Source organism: Aristolochia californica, unplaced genomic scaffold (assembly GCF_029961685.1).
Source record: "Aristolochia californica isolate CCGP_79_NKW_82.1479 unplaced genomic scaffold, dmAriCali1.0.hap1 SCAF_9, whole genome shotgun sequence".
Classification (NCBI taxonomy): domain Eukaryota; kingdom Viridiplantae; phylum Streptophyta; class Magnoliopsida; order Piperales; family Aristolochiaceae; genus Aristolochia; species Aristolochia californica.
Window position 1 is genome coordinate 5,083,729 of NW_027182290.1, and position 11,016 is coordinate 5,094,744.

Here is an 11,016-nt window from a genome sequence, read left to right on the forward strand (position 1 = left end):
TATGAGGAAAGAGCTCTACATATCATGACTCATCTTCCAACATGATTCCTTCCCAAATATAGTGGTCAATTATGTATTGAAAAGAGAAGTAAGATTTTTTAGTGATGAAATATTGTTGCGAAAAAAAATGTTTTTAATTTCTAGATGTTAATCATCAGTGAAACATATTTGCAACAAAATTTTACTCGACAAAAAAATATTAATGAAAATGACCCTCTCGTTTTAATACATACACTATTGTCATTTACTATTCGCCCAATTTTGGTACGTCTTCCCCCAATAAATTTCCTTCAACTACTAAAATGATTCATGTTTTTATTTCTAATCTCTTGATCTTTCTTCACTAGGGATCAACAAGTTGGGGATAAACAAGACATAAAATAAAGATACTGAGTCTTAACTATCAAATTATGGTGCAGAATATTACAAGAAAGAGGCTATGTTAACCAACTCAGACATCTTTGGTGTCATCTTTAATGAAAGTCGTCTTATATCTTAATATCATATAAATGGAAGGTCTTTGGGATTTAAGTGCCTGTGACAGGATTGGTATCGTTAATGGATAAGGTAAGTCCACTCTCTTCTCTTCTCTATCCGGTTACTCGAGACCTCTTCCATCAACAGCCAACTGTGCAATAAGTGAGTAATGAGCATGCGGGAGTGACCAAATCATTCGGCTCACCAAAAGCCTGGTGGGTCCCTTGATGCCGCCCATTTACGTCCCACCTAATTCACAACTGTCCCATTTACTCCCTTCTCCCTTCACCTCCCTTTTTAAAAATCTAACCTTTGTTACGTTTCCCTCCCCATGCACAAAACCCTAGCCGGAGACCTTCTTTTCCTCTGCAACTATGTTATCTCTATTCACAAGGTTTCTGGACTCCTTAGGCCCCATTCATGCCAAGGACTCCCCCCACTTCCTCCTCTTCCTCCTCTTCCCTACCATCTTCCTCTTGAAGCCGGAGGTCCTCTTCTCTGGCCCCTCATCTTTGGAGTCCTTCGCCTTCTTGCTCGCGATCCTCGTCTACGTTGCCGCGGTCCGGTACTTACATAGTCGCTGGCCCGTCTACATCGTCGATTTCAGTTGCTACGATCCCCCGTACACTTGCAGGATTCCGTACGCCGCATTCGAGGAGCATGCCTACCTTGTGTACCACAAGGAAGAAGAACGTCACCTGGCTGATTTTCACGTCCGGGTCTTGCATCTCTCCGGTCTGGGCGAGGAGACTGCGCTACCTCCGGTGACCCACTATGTGCCACCGAAACCCACGTTGGACGCCGCTAGAGAAGAAGCTGAGTTGATCATGTACTCCACCGTCGAGTCTCTGCTGAAGAAGACCGGAGTACGGGCCGAGGAGATCGACGTGGTGGTTGTCAACTGCTCCGTTTTCTGCCCGAACCCGTCTCTGGTCGACATGATGGTTAACATGTTCAAATTCCGGGAAGATGTCAAGTGCATCAATCTCTCTGGAATGGGCTGCAGTGCCGAGTTCATAGCTCTGGATGCAGCTCGGGCTCACCTCCAGGTGCATCCCGAGTCACGGGCTTTGGTGTTGAGTTCCGAGATCATCACCCCCGTGTGCTACACCGGGAAGCAACGTTCCATGATGGTCTCCAATTGTCTGTTCAGAATGGGCGGTGCTGCCGTCCTGCTCTCGAATCGGTCATCCGATCGGGCCCGTTCCAAGTACACTTTGAACCATTTGGTCCGCACCCACATAGGAGCAGACGACAATGCCTTCTACTGTGTAGGGCTGAGGGAAGACGATGAAGGCCTGCTGGGGATGTTGCTCTCCAAGGATCTCCCACGCAATGCTGCTAAGGCCCTGGAGACCAATATCAGAATGTTTGGGCCCATCGTACTTCCCATCTCCGAGAAGCTTCGCTATGTACTCAACCTACTGGTACGTAAGCTGTACAACCCTAAACGGGCACCTTACGTGCCCAACTTCAAGTCGGTCTTTGATCACTTCTGCATCCACGCTGGCGGCATTCCACTCATCGATCAGGTGGAGAAGAGCCTCCGCCTGACGCCGCTCGACGTCGAAGCCTCGCGAATGACGCTGTACAGGATCGGCAACACGTCCTCGTCGTCGGTCTGGTACGAGCTCAGCTACATCGAGGCGAAGGGGAGGATGAAGAAGGGTGATAAGGTGTGGCAGATTGCCTTGGGTGGAGGGTTCAAGTGTATCGCTGCTGCCTGGAAGTGTAACAGGAACATCTCACCGGAAAGTATCACCGACGGGCCATGGCCTCGTTGCATACACAAGTTCCCGGTGGAGCTGCGGAAGATCCAAGACCCGACCACTTAAAATTATGTCTTACGGATTTTCTTTTTATGGCTTCTGTTGGTAAACCAAGATTTTATGTCTTCTGTTCTGCCACTCGATTCTTAAAGTGTATTGTAAACTGTACGCCGAGTTGAAGGGAAGAACCTCAACCTATACAAGGTTTATGCCTCCGGAAAGGATGGCTGTGTGTACGAGTCAAGGGATCCAGAAGTGGGAATATCAAAGTCAAGTAATAACAGTCCTATATTTTGCTTGCTTCTTCCTTCTTCTTCCATTTCAGAAAGACCGACCTATTTTCCGTTTTCGATATATTTACAGACTGAATCAGAGCTGAAATAATTCCTTTATTCCCGATATATTGCCAGTCTTTCAAATTAATGGTTACAAGACATGACGAATCTGAGAAGAAGAAAAAATCCTTACGGGAATTTTACTAAATTATCCTTATTCGGTCAAAGTTGATGTGTAGATTTCGACTTTGCACATGTATAGTTGACTCATCAAAGTTGTGTAATTTTTATATTTATTTTGGAAATTGGTTATTTTTATTAATATTTATTATAAAATGAGTAATTTAATAAAATTTCCGATCCTTGTTCGTCTTCCTCGTCGTGCCATAGATTCCAACTCCTGGCCTGGGCAAATCCATTTTTTTCAGAAGTCTTGAAAGAGACGGACTACCAGATACTTATTGGATTGTACCTGACCGGGAAAGAAACAGATCTTGATTACCATCTTTTCCCGACTTTTCTGGTTGACATTTTGCTGTACAGATTCCGCCATTAACCTGAACAAAAAGTCATTCTGCGAGCAACCTGCTTCAGAAATTTGACTTTGGCCTGTTTAAGATGCCATCCAATCACTTATTTATTAGTTATAGGACTTGTTCTTAAATCAGTTCTCATCTTTCTCGAGTCGGCGAGAATTAATTACATCGTGACGGAACTGTTTTGGTCTGAGAGAAGACGCTAAAGGATTCAAGCAAAAAACACGAAACCCCGAATTAATTTCCTTCCGTAAAGTCCATATCATTCCTTTCGTGATTAATATGCTGTGACCAGTGACCTCGTCCAGTCTATTTTTTTAGGCTTTTACTGAGAAAAAAAAGACCCGTGCATGCGCAGTGAAATACTGAAACCTCTTAAATGCCAAATGTCTACGATAACGTCTCTGTGTTTTCATGTGGTGGAAGACGGTTGAAAAGTCAGAGCCCGAAAGATGGGGAGAGAGCACCGATAGATCGAGAGAGCGAGACAGAGAGAAAGAGAACCAACAACGAAGTTACGTGTTTTAAAATCATTTACCCTGGTAAAAGACGGTTCCACGTAGCATACGTAATCAAGCCACATCAGCATCCGTGTACTCTAACAACACATCACTTGTCACGCCACACCATAAAAAAATATTTGAAAAAAATATTTAAGATTTTTTAAAAATAACTAACAATATTTATTTTATTTTTGAAATAAAAATATTTTAAAAATATATAAAGATATTTATTTAAAAATATTTAAGATATAAAAATTATTTTTTACTATATTTAATTATTTAAATATTTTGTCTTTTTAATTATTTAAAATATTTAAAAATCTAAATATTCATTTTCTAAAAATATTTAATATTTTAATGAGGTAAATACGATTTTTTAAAAAATGAATTAATTATTTTAAATATAATGTAATAAAACATGTACCGATAAATTAAAATTTTAAACTCAAAAATATATTTTTTAATTAAAAAATATCTTAAATCGATAATTAAAGTTATTAAATAGGTAAGAATAAAAAATTAATTAATTAATAAACGAATTTTATATTTTATTATTATAAAAAAGAAGGTAGAAATTTTGTACCAACAAATAAAAATTTTAAAAACTAAATTATTTCTTACTAAAATATTGTATTAAATTAAATAATATCATAAAGTAAAATAAGTACATAGTGTATATTACCCCCAAACATAATTCACCCTAATTCGGAGGAGAAATTATTATTTAAACAAGGACATTAACATGTATAAGATATGTCACATTAGAAAGTGGTCCACACCTCATCGAGTATCCCTCCACATGACACATGCATTAAAATGTCCATATTAATTAGGTCCATGTATATAGACAAAGCATTACTTATGGCTTACTATTTTATAATAAATGTGTTCCCACTAGAGGTATGTGACCACATTAAACTATATTGATGAAATATGAGACTTATTGTAGGGTTTGTTAGGTCTAATTCATGTCAAATGGGTCCATCTGGTTTAATGTTTTGTTGTTTGTTATTCAAGAAAGATCCTCATATTTTTTTTTTTAAATATTAAAATCCTTAAGAATATCCAATCTTGAGTCTAAAAGGTAGTAACAATAGACATTAAAAAAACATAACTTGGAACATGTTCTTGGTCTAAAAGGCCCTCATAAAGTTAATTTTTATTATAATTAATATTAAGCAACTAATTATAAAATTTAATGACTAATATGGTACATAATGACTTGAAAAGAAAATTGGTAATACACGTGTCTAAATTGGCCATGATTAATCAAATGTCGCATACGAAAATACTAAGCAGTTAGTTAAGGAGTTAATGAAGGTTGACCATGCAACACTGGTGTGATTGAAGACATGAGAGAGAAATGGCCTAGGTTAAAATAGTCCACTTGAGTGAACAAGCAAGGCACATGAAGGCATGATGAAAAAGAGGTAATGGAGAATGACAACTAACCAAACTACAACGATTGATCGATCCATGCATTCAACTTTTGTATGACTGAAGACATGAGAGAGAAATGGCCTAGGTTACAATAGTCTGCATGAACGAACAAGCAAGGCGCATGAAGGCATGATGAAAAAGAGGTATTGCAAAATGACAACTAAACGAACGACAACGATAGATCGATCCATGCAAATAGGTCAAAAAGGAAGAAGAAATGAAAAGCTAAGCATTTGATCTCCTGTATTTGGTGTGTTTTTTATTGAACTCAATTGTGTTTATTTTGAAATCAAGTTATATTGAGATAAGTGATGCTTAGTAGTGAGTCTACTATATTGGACTTCACATTTAAGGCATCCCAAACCATTTATATACTATGATTACTGAGTTTTAGAAATCTTGAGCCTTTATTTGAAATAATTTATTTGAGATTTAAATTGAGCTACTAGATGCTATCACAATATCACCTAGAATTGGGTTAATAAACCTTGAAATTATAATATATACCTAAATTTGAGGGTTTGCACTTAATTGAAAAACAAGTGATCATTGTGTGTTGTAAACCAATCTAGACTTGGAAATGTTTGTGAAGTTGGGTCTACGGCCCATCCCTAAATTACTAGCCTACTTAGAAGCCTCTTTTCTAACTAATAAACTCAAGATCTTTGTACTCACTAATCTATGTGGGACTATTCCCTAACATTCCCTCTCATGTGTATGCCCTCTTTTGTGGCTCTATATGTGAATAATTTGGGCATAGGCCTACATATGAGTATCTACCATGTGAAGTTGGGTTCAAGGCTCATCCCAAAATGACTAATCAACTTAGAAGCCTATTTTCCTGTTACGATATGTTAAAATGTATATTCAATGTAATTTATATTCATAATTGTTGTATAATTTGGGATATGTATATAGGGTTATTTGATTAGGCTTAATGGGATGAGGGGGTATTGTCTTGGGCCCATGGGCAATTTTGTAACAGGAAAACCTAAAGGATATATATTTAATGAAAGGGGAAAAATCTCCAACGGACAGAATTCTGGATTTCGTCGTCGTGTTTCGTTTCGCTGTGAAACCAGAGAGCTACGCTCTCTCTTGTGGATGTTTGGACTGTTCCGTCAGTCCCTTGATCTTGTTTTGTCATGGTATCAGAGCTCTGAAGAGTAACCCCGACGTATTTCTCGTCCGACGACCTGTGTTGTCCGACCAATTTGTTTTCTCTTCACTTCGGCATTGATTTCGGGCGCTGTTAGAAATACTTGTGGGGTGGTTTCGTTGCCGGACGAGTTACGGGGTTCCGTTACCGGAAAGGGGGTTCTCGCCGGAAGGGGAAACGACCCGTAGAGGCTCTCGCCGGAAGCGGAAACAAAAGGGGTTGTCGGCAAGTATTTTCCGAGCTCGGAAACGTTGTGGTTCCGTCGTCGGAAAAGCTCCATCGGTGGTTTCGTTGCCGGAGAAGCTACAGCGCAACGGAGGTTCTCGGCAGAAACTCGCCGGAAGGGAGAACGAAGGTAAATTTTTTTTCTCCCGCGCGTTCGTTTCGGGTGATTAATTGGCATATGGTCATTTTGCAATTTTAAAATCTTTGGGGGCCGCTTTGCGATTTCTGAACGATTGGGGGCCGCTTTGAACTTTCTGAAAGATTGGGGGCCGCTTTGAACTTTCTGAAAGATTGGGGGCCGCTATGAAATATATGCACGTTTGGGGGCTGCTTTGAAATTTATGAAAGTTTGGGGGCCGCTTTGCAATTTCTGGAAGCTTGGGGGCCTTTTTGGCATTTCTGAAAGTACGAGGGTGCTTTTCGAATTTCTGAAAGTTTGGGTGCCTAATTCGAATTTCTGTTAACCTGGGGGCAACTCTTGGATTTCTGTAAGTATAGGGGTCTATTTGCAATTTCTGAAAAGTGAGGGTTTACTTGGAATTTCTTATCTTGCGGGGGTGCATCAGGAATTTTGCTAGATTCAATTTTATCATGTCAGCAGATAAGTCCGATTTCGTTCCTATTCGGTTCACGGGCAAGAACTACGGTACTTGGGAATTTCAGTTCCGGTTATTTGTTCAGGGAAGAGGTTTATGGGGTCATATTGATGGGAGTGATCCGGCCCCTGGCGATGCTGACGCATTATCAAAATGGATCATCATGGTTGCTAGAGTAATGACTTGGATACTTGGATCTCTTGAGCCTCACCTAGTCCCAAATCTGAGGCCCTACAAAACTGCCGCAGATATGTGGAATTACCTCCACAAAGTTTATTGTCAAACCAGCACGGCCCGTCGATTTCAAGTTGAATATGAACTTGCAAATTTCACCCAAGGCAGTCGTTCGATTGAAGAATATTTCTCGGGCTTCCAAAATCTATGGGCTGACTACACTGACATTGTTTACGAGGATGTCCCTGCTGCTGCTCTCTCTGCTGTGCAAGCTGTCCATGACACCAGTAAACGGGATCAATTCTTGATGAAGCTTCGTCCCGAGTTTGAGATTGCTCGATCACATCTGATGAATCGTCATCCGGTGCCGTCCCTAGATGCCTGTTTGAGTGAACTTCTCCGGGAGGAGCAGCGCCTTACTACTCAGGCTAGCATGACACCTCGCGTTCAGGATGATCTCTCGGCTCCTGTAGCTTATGTAGCACAAGGAAGGCCTCAGGGTCGGGACACCAGTTCTGTTCAGTGCTTCCACTGCAAGGCTTATGGTCACTTTGTTCGGGACTGCCCCAAGAAGTCGGTTCTATTCTGTAGCTACTGTAAGAAGCCGGGTCATCACATCACCGTTTGCCCTACACGACCTCCACGGAGGAAGCCTACCGCTTATCATGCATCCATTGGTACATCTAGTTCTACCACATTGCCACCTGCTGTTTCAATCCCTATCATTCCTGTTCCACCAGCACCTGCCAGTTCCACCACTCTCACTCCTGAAATGGTACAACAGATGATCATTTCTGCCTTTTCTACTTTTGGTATCTCAGGTAAACAGAACTTTTCTACTCACCCATGGTATTTTGATTCTGGTGCCTCTAACCACATGACCAACAATGTGGTATCTCTTTCGAATGTCCGAAAGTATGATGGCAATCTGCACATCAATACTGCTGATGGCAGCACTCTGCCTATCAGTGCTGTTGGTGATCTCTCTCCATCTTTAGCTGATGTCTTTGTGTCTCCTGACCTGTCGACAAACCTTTTGTCTGTTGGTCAATTGGTTGATAAAAACTGTAATGTTCAGTTTTCTCGCTTTGGCTGTGTTGTGCAGGATCAAGCGTCGGGGAAGGTGATCGCGAAGGGGCCTAAAGTGGGCAGGCTATTTCCACTTAAAGTCTTTCTATCCACTGTTATTCCACATTCTCCTGTACTTTCTTTTGCTTGTAATGTTATTGGATCTGGCCCTAAGTTGTGGCATAGACGTCTAGGCCACCCAAACTCGGCTGTACTTCGTACATTATTTAAATCAGGTTTATTAGGCAATCAAGATTGTATGTCTCGTGACACGTCATTTGACTGTTCATCATGTAAACTTGGCAAAAGTAAAACTTTATCATTTCCGCATCATGCCTCGCATGCTTCCCACTGCTTTGACCTTATTCATAGTGATGTTTGGGGAATTGCTCCTGTTATCTCGCATGCACGCTTTAAGTATTTTGTCACCTTTATTGATGACTTTAGTCGATTTACCTGGGTCTACTTCCTACGAGCTAAGTCTGACGTTTTTGTCGTTTTTAAGAGGTTTCTTGCACTCATTGAAACCCAGTTCTCCGCTCACCTTAAAGTACTCCGCTCTGACTCTGGGGGCGAGTACATGTCGGCAGAATTTCAAGAATTTCTTCAAAACAAAGGCATTATCTCTCAACGTTCTTGTCCCTCGACACCCCAACAAAATGGTGTTGCTGAGCGCAAAAATCGTCACCTTCTTGATATGGTCCGCACCCTTCTCATTGAATCATCCGTTCCTCCTAGGTTTTGGTGTGAAGCTCTCTCTACCTCCGTCCATTTAATTAACCGCCTGCCCTCGCCTGTCTTGCATCATGTCTCTCCCTTTGTTAAATTATTCGATTACTCTCCGTCCTACACAGCTCTTCGGACGTTCGGTTGTGTTTGTTTTGTGCATTTACCTGATCATGAACGACATAAACTTACAGCTCAATCCGTTATGTGTGCATTTCTTGGGTATGCCGGTGTTCAAAAGGGCTATGTTTGCTATGATCCTCAGGCACGTCGAGTCCGTGTTTCTCGGAATGTGGTCTTCTTTGAAAACCAATATTTCTTTCCATCTCAAGTTACACTTCCGTCTACCTCTTTGTCTAGTTTGCCGAGCTTTGATGAGCCTCAATCCACTGCTTCGCTGCCCTCTTCCCCTTCTGACCTAGCGCTTGCTCCTGATCCTCCCTCTACTTCTGCTCCCCTCCATCTTCGTCGATCCACACGTAGTTCTCACCCTCCTGACCGATATGGTTTTCCCTCCCCTGTATCTCTGGTAGCTACTTTGTCTTCTATTTCCATTCCTTCTGGATATAAACAGGCCATAGCACATGCGTGTTGGCAAAAGGCCATCCAAACTGAACTACAAGCGCTAGAGGAGAATCACACCTGGGACATTGTGGCTTGCCCTCCCACTATTCGGCCTCTTGGAAGTAAGTGGGTCTTCTCTGTCAAGCTGCGTTCCGATGGATCATTGGATCGATACAAAGCCCGCCTTGTGGCCCTGGGGAACAGGCAGGAATATGGGATTGATTATGAGGAAACTTTTGCCCCAGTTGCCAAGATGACCACAGTCCGTACTATCTTAGCCATTGCAGCCTCTCAATCTTGGCCATTGCATCAGATGGATGTGAAGAATGCTTTTCTCCACGGTGATCTGCAGGAAGATGTCTATATGAAGCTTCCCTCGGGTATGTCTACATCCTCTCCCGATCACGTCTGCAAGCTCCGACGTCCTTTGTATGGGCTTAAACAAGCCCCTCGGGCTTGGTTTGAGAAATTCCGTAGCACTCTTATTCTCCACCGGTTTACCCAGAGTCAGTATGATTCCTCCCTCTTTTATCATAAGTCTGTTGCAGGCATGGTCATTCTCTTGGTTTATGTGGATGACATCATCATTACTGGCACTGACTCTGGACTGGTTTCCACGCTTCAGAAGGTGTTGCATGCCACTTTTCATATGAAGGATCTTGGACGCCTCACCTACTTCTTAGGGTTGGAGGTCCATCACACACTTAAAGGTATTTTCTTAAACCAACATAAGTATATTCAAGATCTTATCACACTCGCTGGGTTGGAGGACACATCTTCGGTGGCTACCCCTATGGAGGTCAATGTCAAATATCGGAAAGATGAAGGGACTCTCCTTGATGATCCGACTATCTATCGACGTCTAGTCGGGAGTCTCATCTACTTGACTACTACTCGCCCGGACATTTCCTATGCTGTTCATAAGGTCAGTCAGTTTATGGCATCTCCTCGACATCTTCATCTTGCGGCCGTTCAGCGCATCATCCGCTATCTGTGCGGCTCCCCTGCTCGTGGTTTATTCTTTCCTACTGGCTCTGCGCTACATCTGGTTGCCTACAGTGATGCTGATTGGGCAGGGTGCCCCGATACCCGTCGATCTACTACAGGCTGGGGTATGTTTTTAGGCGATGCACTAATTTCTTGGAAATGTAAGAAACAAGATCGAGTGTCCAAGTCATCTACCGAGGCCGAGTATCGTGCTATGTCTACTGCGTGTTCGGAAGTTATTTGGCTCCGTGGTCTTCTTGCTGAGCTCCAGTTTTCTCAGCCCTCCTCTACACCGCTTCATGCAGATAATACAAGTGCTATACAGATTGCAGCCAATTCGGTTTTTCATGAGCGTACCAAGCATATTGAGGTTGACTGTCACTCCATCCGTGATACTTTGGAGCGCCGGGTAATATCTCTACCGTACATTTCTTCGGATCTTCAAGTGGCCGATGTCTTCACCAAAGCATTGTCTCAATCCCGACATAATTTTTTGGTTGGCAAATTGTTGCTGGTT

General features: G+C 42.1%; 1 protein-coding gene across 1 annotated transcript; it reads left to right on the forward strand.

Moving 5' to 3' along the window:
* Positions 1–819: 819 nt before the first annotated feature.
* Positions 820–2,545, forward strand: LOC137941059 (3-ketoacyl-CoA synthase 6-like). Its single transcript, XM_068786298.1, has one exon. The coding sequence runs from the start codon at positions 852–854 to the stop codon at positions 2,310–2,312; it is 1,461 nt and encodes a 486-aa protein (XP_068642399.1). The 5' UTR covers positions 820–851; the 3' UTR covers positions 2,313–2,545.
* Positions 2,546–11,016: the final 8,471 nt, after the last annotated feature.